General features: G+C 39.1%; 1 protein-coding gene across 1 annotated transcript; it reads right to left on the reverse strand.

Moving 5' to 3' along the window:
- Positions 1 to 10,227: 10,227 nt before the first annotated feature.
- On the reverse strand, positions 10,228 to 16,448 carry LOC127638904 (tyrosine 3-monooxygenase-like). The gene is made up of 12 exons (XM_052120641.1): positions 15,836 to 16,448; positions 15,361 to 15,541; positions 15,178 to 15,266; positions 14,974 to 15,041; positions 13,828 to 13,878; positions 13,238 to 13,383; positions 12,952 to 13,087; positions 12,789 to 12,858; positions 12,446 to 12,502; positions 12,076 to 12,171; positions 10,726 to 10,859; positions 10,228 to 10,573 (listed from the first exon to the last, which is right to left on the reverse strand). The coding sequence occupies exons 1-12, from the start codon at positions 16,064 to 16,066 to the stop codon at positions 10,408 to 10,410; spliced, it is 1,425 nt and encodes a 474-aa protein (XP_051976601.1). The 5' UTR covers positions 16,067 to 16,448; the 3' UTR covers positions 10,228 to 10,407.
- Positions 16,449 to 16,555: the final 107 nt, after the last annotated feature.

Genomic DNA, 16,555 nt, shown 5'->3' on the forward strand with positions numbered 1-16,555 from the left:
TTGGCTTTAGCAAATGATTCAATTTAGCATAAAAAACAACTTTGTAATGTCAAGCTTACTATTTTTCTCACACAGTAAAAATGGGTTTTTATTTATAAACATAGGCCTATATAGTTACCTATATATTTTAGGAAGGTGGTTCTTCACAGTGGGATCATCATATTTGGGGGTCATTGGCATCAATACATTGCAAATCCCTCATATAGGGAAGATTTCATACAGTTCTGGATATTTCTGCCTGTGCTTCCTATGTAATCGTGGGGCACATTGTTCTTGGGTGTTACTGTGTGACCAAAATGCGTCTACAAAGAAAGGGGGAAACTATCCTAAACACTTTTGAGCCCGTAAGGCCTGATTCTTGGAGTCCAGAATCATACCACCATCCACAATCATAACATGCTACTGCTCTCCTTGTCTGCCGGCTTTGTTTGAATAAATTCACTGTGGTCTGAAATTAAGGTTTTGTAGTGCAGAACCTGGCTGGTGCTGCACACAGCTTGGACAATCAGTGTCAGTCTCTTGCACTGTCTCACACAAGGGACACTCTTCCAAAGGATACAATAACTTTCTTAGAGAGAGACCTGAGAAAAGCTTGAACTTAAAGGATTTAAGGAATATGATACAGTAAACCACCGCTTCCCAAAATCTACATTCAATCATCAATATTTGGGTGGGCAAAGATTTTAACCCAAGATTGCCATCTGGTGGCTGGTCTCCCTACATTTACTGTGGCAATACAAACCATGCCAAAGTCCTGTGAATAACCCTTTTTTCTTTAAATCCAGTGCAGGATTATAGTGTGCATCATTTGGAAAAAGTACTGGTTTTTCGTTGGAACATTTTCATCATCTAGTGTCAGTGTGGGTGGAAAGAAGCAACAGACACACTGTAGTGATAGAGAATTCTTACGCATTTCTTCCATCCAACAGATGTGCTCTAACATGATGGAGAATGCCTACACAAGCCTTTCTTCACAGGGTTAAGCCTTAGAACTTGGCAAGTAGTTTTAATGGAGAAAAAAAAATAATTACCATGATCAAAGCAACTCGGTTGGGTTGAGGGCTTTGGTGTGACACTGAGGCCTAATCCTCTTCACTACTTAAGACAAAGCAAAAAGAACAAAGGGAGGAGTAATCTTGAAGCAGTCTTGAATAATTAAAAGTCTTTTGAGGACCAAGTCTTGTAAGCACATGGTGGATTGAGGCATCTCACGAGAGTTAGGGCAGCACAACTAATAAAATAATTAACAGAGATTACATTTACAGCAGCCACAATGGCACCCTGTCTACATGGGCAGGAACGTGGAGTCGGTGGTGCAGGCCCGGTTCTACGGGGGTGCTTGAGGGTGCTAAGCTCCCTCAAACGAACCTTATGGCACTTTTCCACCATGTTACAGTTCAACTCGACTCTACTTGCTTTACTTTTCTGAGCTTGCTTTTCCACTGCTGTTTAGTGCTGCCTCAACGTTGGTGGGATTATAGGCTGATCGTCATAGTTGTGCCACCTCTACTGCCATGACATCATCTTAAACATGACACAAACTGACCAAAAAATGTGTTGGTTATATAACCGGACCTACCAATTCTCTACATTGTTGGTAGGTCCGGTTATAGCTGTGCAGCCAACAGCTGAGACACTTCCTGAAAGGCTTTTTCATTTTGTTCATCGCTAACGAGAGTAACGTCTGCACCTTGTTTATTGACCACGGCGTTGTTTTGAGGACAGCCATTTCTTTTTACAATTCGAAAGTCACATGAACAAATGATACTGCTATCTCTGTAGCTAACCTTTAAACTAGCTGGTTGATGTCCCGTATCGAAAATCCAGTGACGCTGGTAGTGAAGATTCTCTCTGATCATTCAGTGAGCTGCAGGGTTTTGACGTCACATTTAGCATTGGCTTGGCTAGCTTGGAACCGCGACCGTGGTGGTACTAAAAAAGTACCATGTACCAGGTACTATCCACAGTGGGAAAACACCCAAAAAGTGAGCAGATTCGAGTCGAGATGTACCATGCAGTGGAAAAGCTCCATTAGAGCTCCATTAGAGCTCCCTCAATTGCAGACCAGAGCAAACTACTGCCCGCGGGTCCACTTTAATCTGGCTTTGGGACCTATTGTGCATCTATAAGCTTGTGATATGCTCAGGGTATATGCCAGACACCCCAAACAGAGATTTATAAATACACAAATAGGAAATATTTCACCTCATCATACTTAATTTATGAAAGCTGGCAACCTTGCATGCAAGTGTGCGCTCTCTCTCTCTCTCTTTTCTCTTCGAAAAAAATTATTAAATACTTATCCCTCAATAGTGCAATATTATGCTCAAATTATGCTGTTTAGTGCCACGTCTGTAAGCAAACCTTTTCAGAGATGAACTTCAGTAATATCCCAGTTGCATCATTCCCACACGGAGAGGACAGCAACTATAACCAAGTGAGAGAGTAATATATTGTGTTATTTGTGAAATTCTAAAGTCCCTCACACCTGTATGTGAATGTTACTCTGCCAGTAATCATTTATCAGTGTCATGGAGCTTGTTTTATTCAGTTGTGTGCTAAACGGGAACAAGCCATTGACAAGACCCACATCATGACCTATGAGCTTGAAACGGGTTAATAATGTTTCAGAATAAAACAAGTAATTGGGTCCACTTTCTGGCCAACTTTAAAATAAGCTTTTAGAATAATTAATTTCCAAATATTTTATTTTACTATTAAACCAGACTGATGTAGAGTGTTAAATTGAATACTAGGCTTAAAAGGTACAACTATGCAGAATTTGTTATCTTCTCTCTTCCATGTTAACGGCTGATGTGGCCACTATACCAAAATAATCGCAATCACCTGCTCAATTGAATATGTAAGACTAATACTGTTGGCAAGCAGATGTCCTTGAATCCCAGCAAACACAAAAATGCTGCATTAATGTATGTCTTAATCTGCATTTTCAGCGACAGATCATGAGAGAGAGAAAAAATTAAGCAATAAATGTTTTGTACATGAAAACTGTTCTTTACGTTGTTTTAGTAGAATTTAAATATGATTTAATATATAAAAAAATTTGTAATTACAATACATCTTTATACAGAGCACCCCCACTATTTTCACAAGCACCCTCAGTGATTTTTATCTGGAACCAGGCCTGCGATGGTGGATGGGCGTCCTGTTCCATATACAGTTTTCTTGATCAACCACTGCTCCGTGATTATTCTGATTGCTGCTGTACTGTTTTCTGGTTCCAGTCTCCATTAGAAACAATGTGAAAACAACAGAATGAGTGATCTCAGAATGCGCATTACCAGATTTGATGACACACTTCTCAAGGTGACCACGTTGCCATTCTGAGTATACTCTTCTGAAAGCAAGCAAATATGAATGCATTCAACGCATACACACTACAGCTGCTTTGTGATTATCTTTTAGTAGTAGTAGATGAAATCTGCGTTACGCAAACACGGACAACCGAAGTATACTCAGGCCTTAACGTGATACTAAAAGCTGATTGGCTTGTAAGGTTATGTCTAACGATGAAAAGTCAATCGTGCAGAAGGCAAGTTTCATTCAGCCACCTCTGGCATTTATGCAGTGATTAAAACTCGCCTGGGATACGTAGAAAAGATAAATTAATACATATATTTTATTTAACATTAAATGCATCTGAAATGTACGTTAATGGGTAAATTGATTAAAACAGCTGGTAATTCTATCATTTCAGTTGTTACCCTCCTTGGAATAACATTTTGAGAAGGCTCAGCCTCCTGTGCCTTCTCTCATTGACCACCACTATCACAACAATATCAAGGTAAACAAAATAATTAAAGTTTATTAAGACAAACTTTGATGTTGGCTTGACAAAGCCTTGTCTCAAACTTTAGGCTAAGAAAAAAGGGAGCAACTTAATGCAGTTTAAAGACATTTTGTGGGTTTGTTTACATTAGAATTTTTGATTGTTTGAGTTTGAATTGACAAGCATTCCATTGACCTGTTTGAACATTCAATCAATAAAAATCAAAGGGATTTTTCAGATTATATTTGTGTCTGCTTTGCGAAAGTCAGATCAGTTAGAAAAGACAGCATACTATTCCAGCACAGAACATCTTACCACCTGGCCCTGGCTTATAGGAAAAAGCCACTACAACTAGATTTGGTGGATGTAGCTTGAAAGCTCTAGCTGGTGGTAGTGGTCTCTGTGGCTGGGCAGCTTTTTTCTATGTAAATAACTAGCATACAAGTGCAGCTCCTATCTACATGTATTGGGGAAAGACCGAAAATCTACAAAACGGTTGGTCAAGATTAAGATCAAAGAACATTTCATATCAGCAGTAAAATCTGACAACACTGGTATCATAAATTGTGCTTCTTCACATCAGATTAAAATGCAATTTCCTGGCTTGTCCACCTAATATGAATGCCCATTGATTGACAGGCTATTGGCTCTTTCACCTGTAAGGTGGGACTTCCTTTTCTAAATCTGTTGGGCATTCCAATTTCTACCATTAATTTTAATAGAAGTGGCCCATCTCTGCTAAATAGTCTCTGATAACTATTTACTGGCTTAGACAAGTCAACATAACAATCAACAATTATGATTTGTGCCATAATCATGCATCCCTTCAACTTGTAGCTAAAAAGTAGTTGAACGGTGATGCAATCGAGTAGTTCTCAACCAGGGGGTCGTGGTGTTACCCATCAAACTTCCAATGGGGCCTCAATATTATTACAAATTATTTAAAGCTTCACAACATAACGTTTTGCTCTCTAGCGACATCTGTGGTTGAAACTTAAAATTGCAAGCAATTTGCGGAAGAACACTAAATGTGATTCGTTTATTGGCACTGCTCTTCTGGCGGATGAATCTCATGATTTGAGCTTACCTGGAGTCCAAATCCAAAAGGGGCCAAGTCGGACTCAAGACTGAGTCTATAACAGGCAGAGTCCGAATGAATTTGTTCAAGAATCTGAATTAAAATTGTATCGATAAACTCAACATCAACATTTTAAGCTTATTTTAACTTTCACAACTAAGAAAAACAAATCAATTTGTCAATATAAATGCAAATAACAAATGATTTGTATCTGTAACTGGTAAGGATGGGCAAGGAGGAGGCAGGAACCGTCAAGGAAACTTTTAAAGACCAATATCATCTCTCTCTCTCTCTCTCTCTCTCTCTCTCTCTCTCTCTTTCACTTTTCAGTCCACACTGTGTTCAGGTGAAACCTACTACTAGGTGTATTCAAGATCAAACTCACCTTGGGCTGACATTTCATTTCACATTATATCTAGAATGGATAATAGGTGAATAGAGACTTCACCCCTCACTTGTGTTCTTCACTGTAAGTGCCAAGTGCCAGCTTTACAGTTAGCACACAGAGGTTGACTACAAATATGTGACGGACTGAGTTGTACAATTTCCATAATGGTCTATTTCATTCGTCATATTAGCTTAAATGTCCCTGATACATAGTACATTTTATTGTCTCGATATATTCAACATTTTCAGTTAGAAATTGCTTTGCGTAGTAAGCTTGAGTCTGATAAAACATGTGTTCTATTTAATAATTTGCAGAGTTGGGGAATTAACTTTTTAAAGTGTACATTATATATTTACTATTTTGTACTATTGATATTTCTGGATGAGAGTGGCAGAGAGCGAATGCCAATCTCTTTCCAGCACACACATAAAGCACGGGTGTGATAGAGTGCGCGCTGCTGCTCTCAGCCAGAGTAATCACACGTAAGTACATATACGCACATTCGAACTCGCGACTCGTGTCAATACTCGCTGAGCTACCAGGCCCCGCTAATAAGCTATTGTTGATATTGTGTGTTTATAACTAAAAGAGCCGCTTACGTGTTTGTGTCTTTTTAAAGATATCGTTCAGCTTGCTCGCACAGTGATTCCACTCTCCTCACTAAAGTGGATCACGAGGAAGTCAAATTTTATGCCCAACTACCCCCTGTGGAAGAGGCGTTAGCAGGACATCTCTGCCCGGCGATTAGCGGGGCATGGAAATCACGCCCCGTTCATCCTTCCAAGCCATGTAGTCTGACGTCCGCAATGGCTAAAAAAGCATACTCAGGGGCGGGCCAAGCTGGTTCAGCACTACACATGATGGCGATGCTCCAAGTTTTCCAAGCTAAGCTCCTCAAGCAAATGGATGAGCAAGGCTACGATCCAGAGACTTTTAAATACCTCCGCACTGCTACAGACTTCACAGGCACAGGCGATTGGCAAGTCAATGAGCAACCTAGTGATTTTTTAATTGTCACATCTGGCTGACCTTCACAGTAGTGCGTGATGCAGTTTGGGGCAGTGGTGGCTCAGTGGTTGGTGCTCAGGGTTACTGACCAGAAGGTCAGGGGTTCAAGCCCCAGCACCACCAAGATGCCACTGTTGGGACCTTGAGCAAGGCCCTTAACTCCAGGTTGCTCCAGGGGGGGGATTGTCCCAGTAATAAGTGCACTGTAAGTCGCTTTGGATAAAAGCGTCTGCCAAATGCAAAAATTTAAATGTAAATATGATGTGGAAAAGGACATGAAAGTCACTGGAAAGGCCATTGGCAAGTCAATCTGGCTGACCCTCATGGAAATGTGTGACGTGGAAAAAGCTGCTCTATTTGATGTTCTGTCGAGCCACTGGTAAAGCCACGCAAGCCGTGACCTAAACTAAGGTAGCTTCCTCAGCGCAACCACCCTGCACAGCAAAAGTGCTCCTGACACACAATGCTGTTCCCCTCTTCCCCACTGCTGTGTGTCGGGAAAGGAATATTGTTGTTCAATTTGTTGTTTCTGTGTCTCACATTCAATCACATGCAATAAAGAATGCTAAAAACAGTACAGCGCTAATTGCAAATGCACGAAACACTCTCACACTTTTTCAACGAAGAGCTTTCCCACTTCAAAGGCCACATTATGCATAACCACTTCCCAATGGTGGGCCGTGCATTGCATCATGCAATGAACAAACCAAAGTGCCCTCTGTACGTTTCAAGCCCTTAGTGGCATTTCCGAATGGATGCTAAAAACGATCGAACATAGTTATAAGATCCAATTTGCATGTCGGCCGCCCCGTTTCAATGGTGTTTCAATGGTTCCATACGAAGATGAGCCAGTGTTACAAGCCGAAATACATATTCTTCTTGCAAAGAACGCGATAGAGGCTGTTTTAGATGAATTCGTAAGCCTGCTGTCCCATTGCATGAATGCATGGCAAGCCCTCACTGGCGTGTCAGACTGGGTGTTTAAAACAGTCAAACACGGTCACAGATTAAGTTGTACGCCGGCCACCTCTGCAGTGTTGCATGCAGAGATTCACAGTCTCCTTGCAAAAAATGTGCTTGAGACTGCCCCATACTGTGACACACACAGCAGGATTTACAGCCGTTATTTCCTCTTTCTGGAGAAGAATGGTGGGCTTCTGCCCATTCTAGTTCTGACGTTTGTCTCGACTCCATGAGCATGCGTGTACACCACACGAATGAGTGCGTACAGACCATTCTTCTGTGTCTGTCTCATTTCAAATTGGAAAGACATCACCACTGAAGTAATTTCAGTGAATCGCCACATTCTGATTTGTTTGGACAACACAACAGTAGTGGTGTATATAATTAAGTATGTGTTTCACCTCGTGCCATCAGCAGAGTTGAAATAAAGTTCTATTAGTTCTTTAGTTACGCCGAAATGGTAAGTCTGTAAATGGTAGAAATACTGGATGGGCCTCCATGGGAAATACCGCTGAGGAGAGACCTTCTCTCTCAAACACAAGTCACAGTTTGGCATCCCCAGCCAGAGCTGCAAAGCCTACATGTGTGGCCTTTGATCGGAGCTCAGAGGACGAGCCAGAATTGGCTCAGTCGGTAATGAACACCATTTTACGGGCTAGAGCACCATCGAAGAGACGCCTTTTAGCACTGAAATGGAATGTGTTCACTAATTGGTGCTTTTCACTGGGCCTAGTGAAAGACCTAGTGAATTGCCCCATTCCTGTAATTCATACATTTCTTTAAAAGAGATTGGATGCAGGGCTGAATCCATCAATGCTCAAAGTTTATGTGGATACTATATTTGCGTATCACACACCTGAAGGCGGCACCTCTATAAGCAAACATGATTTAACCATAAAATGCCTTAAGGGGGAGGGGCAGCTAAATCCACTCACCCGGCTACAGTCCAACTTGGGACTAAACTTTGGTCCTAAAAGCGCTCATGGGGCCTCCCTTCGATCCCCTGGGCTATGTTGAATTGTGTGTGCTTTCTCTTAAGACCGCATTACTGCTGGCTTTGGCCTTAGTAAAATGGGTCAGTGATTTGCAAGCACTGTCACTTGACAATTCCTTTCTGGAATATATATATATATATATAATCTGAGTGTTCCCCTTCTGGCTCACCATTAGGGTCATTCACTTGTGGCATACTCATGTTGGTTGCCATCCTACTGGACTGCTGCATCATGTTTCCTCTCTGGGAAGGTTATGTCATGTAGTGCAGCATGATGGGAATCTGGGTGTCTTGGTGTCCAAAAAGTTAAGATCCTCTTATGCTGAAAATTATAAGATCTCCGTCCTGGCAGCCATTAAGACATGAAGTACCCACTGACCTTCCACAGAAGCCTTTTTGCCAAAGGAACAGTGTCTACAATATAAGCAAATGGAAATGCCTATGTTCTGATGTACAATGATAAGCCTTTGGGATTAGCTGGTAGAATTTCACTGGAACATTTCTTGGTTATATCATTGCTATGGCAACCTGCATTTGTTTTGAACTCACTGGATTTGAATCCAAGAAGTGGTTTTAAGAGGGATTTGTGGATTGGTTTGAGCGCCATGTAAAATTAGATAAGAGAGATGATTAAGTGTTTGAATTTGGTTTTTAAAAGCAGATGTATACATCTCTCCACTCTCCCCCATTCATTACATTACATTTATTTTAATATCCTGACTAGCTCTCCCTTATTCTGATTTTCTCATTGATATAACCTCATTTGCCTTCTGAACTCAATGGATTCCAGCAAACAGTGACCTGAGTGCTCACTCATTGAGGTTGGTTTGGCCTGTGCTTCAGAAGAATACACTGCAACTTGGTAGCTTAATCTTTAGCATGAATTGAACAGTTGTGTAGGTGTTCCTACTCCTTCTGTATTGCAACCACAAGCTGTCAATCAATTGCTGTGACACTCGGCTTGACCTTTTCATTTTCTGTTAAAGCTTTTAGCTCTGACAGAATCTAAAGCCAAAGCTGGAAACATGATACCTAAAACATTCTTAATTAACTATTTCTAAAGATTAAAGAGTAAATAAAAGTTGTGATTAATACAGTATATAAAAATGTCCTCCCCCCAGGTTACTAGTCTTTGAAGAGACAGGCTTCTGTTTTATTTCAAAGCAGTAAAAAATATATTAAAGGATTAGTTAATGATAATTATCAAAAATGAAAATTCTCTCATCATTTAATCATCCTTATGCCATCCCAGATGTGTTTGACTTTCTGTCTTCAGCAGAACTCAAATGAAGATTTTTAGAAGAATATTCTAACTCTGTTGTTCCATACAATGTAAGTGGATGGTGATCAGCACTTTCAAGCTCCTAAAAGCACAGACAATCATAGTTTAAGTAATCCACACGACTCCAGTGGTAAAATTAAGGTCTTCTAAAGTGCTTTGGGTGAGAAACAGATCAATATTTACGTCCTTTTCACTATAATTGTTCAATTCTGGTAACTCTCCAATGCTCATCCATGAGGAGATCCAGTACACACAGCCTCTCATGTGACGTAAGCACCCTGGCATGCATGTTCACGTGAAAACTGATGCGATACAAACAGAAGTGCAGCTCTCTTTGTTTACAACAGAAATCTGTCCTCATGCCAGTGCATTAACGTCACTTGAGAGGCAGCAATGACTGGTTTCCCTCATGGACGAGCATTGGAGAGCGACCGGAAGTGAACAATTATAGTGAAAAGGATGTAAATATTAAAATGCATTAAAGTGCTGATCACCATCCACTTGCATTGAATGGGCCTACAGAGATGAGATATTCTTCTAAAAATCTTAGTTTATGTTCTGCTGAAGAATGTTACACACATCTGAGATGGCATGCGAGTGTGTAAATGATGAGAGAATTTTCAATTTTAGGTAAACTATCCCTTTAAGAGCACATTCAATTAGAAACAAGGTTATAAGACAAAAATTCAGCCCAGAAGTCAAAATAAGTATATTTATTCTATGTCAATATAACTGTTCATTACATATAATGGTGAAGCTGACACATACACAAATACAAGTTCCTCTTGTATCTTATTTCAACTCCAGAAGAATGTACCCAAACTCATCAGTTCATTGGCTGCAAATGTGAAATTCCTCATATTTGTATTGGTAGCTGTTATGATGATCAATCAGCCACTCTGGCTCATTTCTGTCCCAGTCTCTCCAGTGCTTTATGCAAGATCTTCAGGTCATCCCTCATCTGCCCTAATGCATTCTGAATCTTAGAGGGCTCATCCAGAATCTCCATGCTGCTAGTGTAGGGGTCATATCTAATGGAGAAGGGTTTCTGTATAGTGGATGAGTATTGCCTGTGGAACAACAGAAATAAAGACACTATTGAAGACAGTAAGGACATTTATACAGCAATGTGTTTTTGAAAACTCCAAAAGATGTTTTATCCCATATTTTACAACCTCTGTGAAATTATCTCTAAAAGAGAAAGCAACACATTAACAGCCACCTCAGCTTATTCTTGGCATCCTCAAAGCTCTCAGACACAAAGTACACAGGCTGATATGACTGGTCCTGGTATGGTTGTACTGCGGTCTCAGCTGGGTTGAATGGTTTGTATTGGGGCTCATTTGAAAGGGCGTACTGGAAAAAGAGACACTTCATTAACCAGAGTTCCAGTGTTAAAAATATGTATAAAACAATAACTTTCTGAATGTAGAGTATGTATTAAAAGAAAAGATGCCATAAGAACTGAACTTTATTTTTCTTTTTCTTCTGGGAAACATCTTGCTGTTGGACAGATGTCTTGAGGTCTGATTGGGTTTCTTTGAACAGACTGACAAAAGTAGGGTACAACGGGATTTTAAGGCTCCACAAGGATACATTTTATTTTCCCTCAAAACACTAAATATCATCAAAAACTACTACAGCACTTTCCAAAACGCCTGTTTGTCACTATGCAGTGAAAAATATTCCAGATCCATGAGGTCATTGCATGTGGTGTCTAAATGTTGATTTTGAGGTCATTTGATCTAATATTTAATAATTTTCAAAATGTTGTAAATTTATGTTGCTAATGAATATCCTGGAAATTATCACATTTATTTTTAGACAAAATACTTATTTGTCATTTTCAATTTTGTTTAAGGTGATTATGTGGGGGGAATATATTTGTTATGAAGATTGTTCAAAGTTGGCTCACATTGACTGATCCAATCACAATGGAGATTAATTTGTTAATAGAATACTTGAGATGTTATGAAATGCCAAATGTTATTGAAATTAACAAGGAATGATGCACCCTTTTCTGAAGTGGATATTTTGAATAAACATTATCTATTTGCAACTCAAAAAAGCAGCTTGCATTCTCAAAAGTATTAGCATTAGTTGACAAATTGTGCCCAATAACTTTTGCCCCGGTATCTACATGATATCACTTAAAACTACCAAGGGGCCTTTTACCCCAAGTGAGGGAGCCTATTGACCCAGGTGTGGGGAAAAAGGCTCTGTCACCACCTTTTTTTGTTGTTATTTCTTTTCACACAGATTGTGTTCCTCCATCATTATTCAATAAAAATAAATGGATTTTCCTGAATCTTGAGACATTTTGTGGCCAGAAATAGCTCATTTTCCTTAGGGTGTGCCTTTAACCCTGTTGTACCCTAACCATCAGAATCAGATTCTGACATGAGCTATGGAATCTGACTATTCTTACATTTTATTACTGTACTTGAGCCCTAGGAGTCAAATAGATTGCACTAGGCTTTATTACTAACAGATGTAATATTAGTAGCCTTCTAAATGTCCTCGTAGAAAAGTTTCATAATAACACATATTTTAATATAAAAGTTTGTCTTACCAATAACTCTCCATAGGAGGACAGCAGGCCAGCCCCATAGGCCTTCACTGTTCCATTCTGCTTGCAGAGGCCAAACTCCACTGTAAACCAGTACAGCTGTGTGTGACATTTAGGGATGTTTCATTAGGATACACATACTCATACACAATGCATGCTTTTTAAATATAAATGGTTTGTTTTTAGACTACATTTAGGACGATATAAGTTTTATGGACTGTTGGCCTAGACTATTTTGCACCATTTCATTTAAAATGAGCACCACAAGAGGGCACCACAAGTTTTGTTTTAATTACTATAACCTGTCCCTTTGTCTGAGGCTTGGACTATTCTTAGAATAAATCTATTAAATTTATCCTGGAGGATTACTCACTGTCGAAAGTTTCTCAATGTCCTCATCTGATGCTCCAAGTGAGGCAAGTCCAATCTCCTGCAGAATACAATAATGAGTGTCAATCACACTATTATTCATCATTTCATTAAACAAATAGTGATTGATTAACAAGTAGCTACCTGTTTTTACTAACTTGCATTATGAATGGTAGGATTTGCTAGTGAGTCCAAATGAAATTGTTTTCAAGTTCATGCCTTTTACTCTTCATTTGATTTAAGCAGATTGTGTGGCATGGGCATTTTACTGACCCATTTTACACACAATTCAACATAGCCCAGGGGTTCGAAGGGAGGCCCCATGGTATTTCTAGATAAAAACATACCTGTGAAAACTGAGCAAATTCTTTGTCTGCAAGCATGGGGATGTGTCCAAGTAGTTCATGGCAGCAGTCACTGTTCACAGTACAATACATCCAGTTAAAATGTGAATTTTGTGCATGTGGTTTGCAAAATGAATCTGCGAATGTCTTTTGTCACTGTACTTACGGTTCAGGGGAATGCATTGGAGCTGAGGGGTGACGAATATATTGGGTACACTGGAACACCCTGAAGGCCAGACTGGCTAGGAAGTCTCTGGCAGAGAGCAGCCCCGCCACTGGCCGCAACTGAAATCCTGTCCTCTCTAAAAAAGGGTACACATAGACACACATGGGATAATAATTTCACAATCCACAGTAATGTTCATTCTTCAATTTTGTGACTTCTACCTTAGAGGCTGGTGTTTGATTAGCATTATATACTATTATTTTTTATTTTTTGCAAGAATATTTACCTCTAAGAAATGAGGACACTTCTCTCAGCTGAGGTATTCTGTCTTCTCCGTACAAATGTTCACTCTCTAGCTGACCCAGAGCTTCTAGGAACTGTCTGCATGCATGAGTCGGATAGAGACTGGCCAGAGTTCTGAAGACCTCCCTCCTGTCTCATCACAAAAAAAGAGCTCATGCATAATGCGTATATACTGTTGCTTTTCTGTGCAGGCACTTGACAAAATTTTAAGATTCTCTGGGCACCATGTGGGGTTTCTCGGCTGCCACACCGGTAAAACCCATGGGAGATCCTCCAGACACCCTTTCAGTTCTCTGAAAAATTGCTCTTATTTTCTTCAGTAACTCTAAAGAACTCTAAGGACTGTCAACAGTTCCTTCAGGAACCCCATCATAAGGAAATGCTTTGATGCCCTTGAATTCCTTGAGTGAATAGAACATTTGAGGCTCCTTTATAGGTTGCTTGGCCAATCTCCAAAAAGCATCTGAGGAACTCCAAATGGTAACTTAAGTATGTTTTAATGTTTACAGTATAGCAAATAATTATGTTTTTGGCTCCAAACCAGACAAATTATAAGTTATTAGGAAAACCTACCAAGTGGCAACCTCTTCTGGAGTATATTCCACAACAGGTAAAGGATCACCACTGCAACGACAAAAGAAAGATGGAGTGGCAACGTTTTTTTCCCTAAAATATATTCTTATTTGACTATTTATGTTAATGTATCAAGGGAATATTCTGGGTTCAAAACAAGTTATGCTTAATCGCCAGCATTTGTTGTGTTTTAAAAAAGCATAATGTTGATTCCTAAAAAAAAGACATTTCAAATTGTCTCTCCTTTAAAAAAAGAAGCAAAAATCAAGGTTACTGTGAGGCACTTACAATGGAAGGCCAATTTTTGGAGCATTGAAAAGAAGAAATGTGAAGCTTGAAATTTTATAAAGCACTTACATGGATTGTTGTTAAATCTTGTGCATTATTTGAGCTGAAAAAAGTTGTTTAAATAGTCATTTTTACATTAGTTTAAGGGTTTATGGCGTTACATCATCATATCAACAAAGTTGTAAAATTAAGTATAACTTCACAAATAAATTATTTAATCAGACTAAAACCAAGTTAACACTATGTTAATTGTTTACGTCTTGTGGCTATACTTTTAAAACAGTGAAAATGTTTACGTTCATGGATTTGCCCCATTGATTCCAATTGTAAGTTTCTCACTGTAAAGCAGATTTGTTTTCTTTTTCTTTTTTAAAGAAAAGGAGTGACAAGTCTAAATTATTATTTATTTATTTATTTATTTATTTATTTTGTGGTAATGATCAGTATGCCACAAATGTTGACAATTGAGCTTAACGTTTATTGAATCCAGAATGTTCATTGATTATTAAATTGTATTTACTTGAAAAACACATTGTAATAAAATAATACATTATTTTAATAAACATATAAAATAATGAATAACTAGTTCACCCAAAAATGAAAATGTTCTCATCATTTAGGCTACTCACCCTCATGCCATCCCAGATGACATTCTTTCTTCTGCAGAACACAAAGGAAGGTCACTGTTCACTTACAGAGATATTCTTCTAAAACTCTTTGTTTGTGTTCAGCAGAAGAGAAAAATCATACACATCTGGGAAAGCATGAGGGTGAGAAAAAGATGAGATTTTTTTTGTTTGGGTGAACTATCCATCCAATAATTAAGAAAATGTTTGTTTTTAGAATTAGGCTACTTACTGCTTGTAGTTGAACGCCAATTCAGTGATGAGCCCTCTCCGTTTTCTGTATTCTGGATCACTGAAACCCTGAATAATAAAATCAATCACCATCACCGGTAGGCTACTCCAATTGGTTTGAATGATGCACAACTTAATAGAACCAGAATGATAAAATGAACAGTCCCGCGTTTTAACAGCAGCATCAGTCTTGTAGTTCACTTACCGGGTGATCCTGGTCCAGATCAGGGTCATATTTTGTTATCAGATGATTGCATTTGTCCAAGTCAGCAATCTTCTTTGGAAACCAAGGAACTAAATCAAGATAATAATAATAATAATAATAATAATGTCTTCTATTGATCTATCTATCTGATATCAATTACATATAATTCAAGACATAACCTACTCTTTTCCTCTTGCACTATTCGCACGTCGTCTGCAACTCTTTTTAAGGAGTTGATGAAGATGTCGGTGTCGGAGCAGTGCACTTCACACCTCATGAAGAACTCCAGGTCTTCTCCAGTGCTGCTGTTCTTAGACTTTCTGCTCGGTCGACTCTCAAGGTGAAGGAGCTTGGCTTGGAAAGTCTAAGTCGCAAAACCCGATACACCATTTGCATTTTTTAATCATAGAGAAAAAAAGTCGAATCACTCAAAAGCATCAAAACCTTGAAACATTAATGTCAATAACCGTTAATTAAACTCCTTTCAAATAAGATATATTCATATGTAATTGAATGCTAATCGACTGATAAGCTCTGTACAATGTGTGTTAATGAAACAGGCAATTTATTGGCAAAATAATCTATATGCTAGTTTTTTGTTTTTAAAAAACCCGGCTAATGTTTCGACAGGAAGAAAACATAATTAAAAGTGGCATGCCTCAAAGACTTTGCCAGCCTTGAATAATCCCGCATTTTTCTCATTTCTGAGCGCAAATAGGATGTTGAGTGTAATTTTGCCGCTCTTCTGCTCCTCATACACGAAGCTGTCCCCACACCACGAGGGGCCCGGAGAGGACGAGCTGCTCTCTCGCTCCCGCTGGGCATCTTCAATCAGACTCCGCTTTCTGCCGGTGAACGGAATATTCTGCACTATGCTGTCCGTCTTCATCGATTCGATGCGTGCTGAATCAATAGGCCCCTATATCTCAAATACTATATTTAATTAAGTCTTTGCGTTGATGCCAAATTTGATTTCCTGCTCTGCCCAAATTTGGAGAAAACTGTGCACTCGCTCTAAAGCCATAGTGCTGACAATTTATATAAGGAGGTGCCAGGACATTATGTAAATGTGTTGCGCAAATGCACGTCTGATTTTTAAGGTGAGATGCGTCACGAATATTTTTTGTTTGTTTTGTTTTTTTGCTGGCCCCAAATAAGAGCCGTGACGCGTCACATTTCACACAATAAGAATCGATAATTTACATAAACTAAACCATATTTGTGTGATAGGTCATCACTAAAGCTATTTATTGGAAACATGTAATTAAATCAATAGTTTATTTCTAGGGATAGCTTTATAGAACAATTGCAGGGAGTAGGAATAACAATGTGGTGCTCTCCAAGGTACTGAACCAAACTGTGCGCGTGCTGTTTACTA

The sequence above is a fragment of the Xyrauchen texanus genome, chromosome 47 (genome assembly GCF_025860055.1).
Source record: "Xyrauchen texanus isolate HMW12.3.18 chromosome 47, RBS_HiC_50CHRs, whole genome shotgun sequence".
NCBI classification, from domain to species: Eukaryota; Metazoa; Chordata; class Actinopteri; order Cypriniformes; family Catostomidae; genus Xyrauchen; species Xyrauchen texanus.

Bases quoted from the DNA above. Each gene is read 5' to 3' on its own strand.
- LOC127638904 (XM_052120641.1), bottom strand. From the start codon at position 16,066: ATGAAGACGGACAGCATAGTGCAGAATATTCCGTTCACCGGCAGAAAG. The intron at 15,267-15,360 runs GTAGGTTATGTC...ATCTTGATTTAG, and splicing joins AATAGTGCAAGAGGAAAAGA to TTCCTTGGTTTCCAAAGAAG. The intron at 12,503-12,788 runs GTATGTTTTTAT...TGTATTCTGCAG, and splicing joins AATTTGCTCAGTTTTCACAG to GAGATTGGACTTGCCTCACT.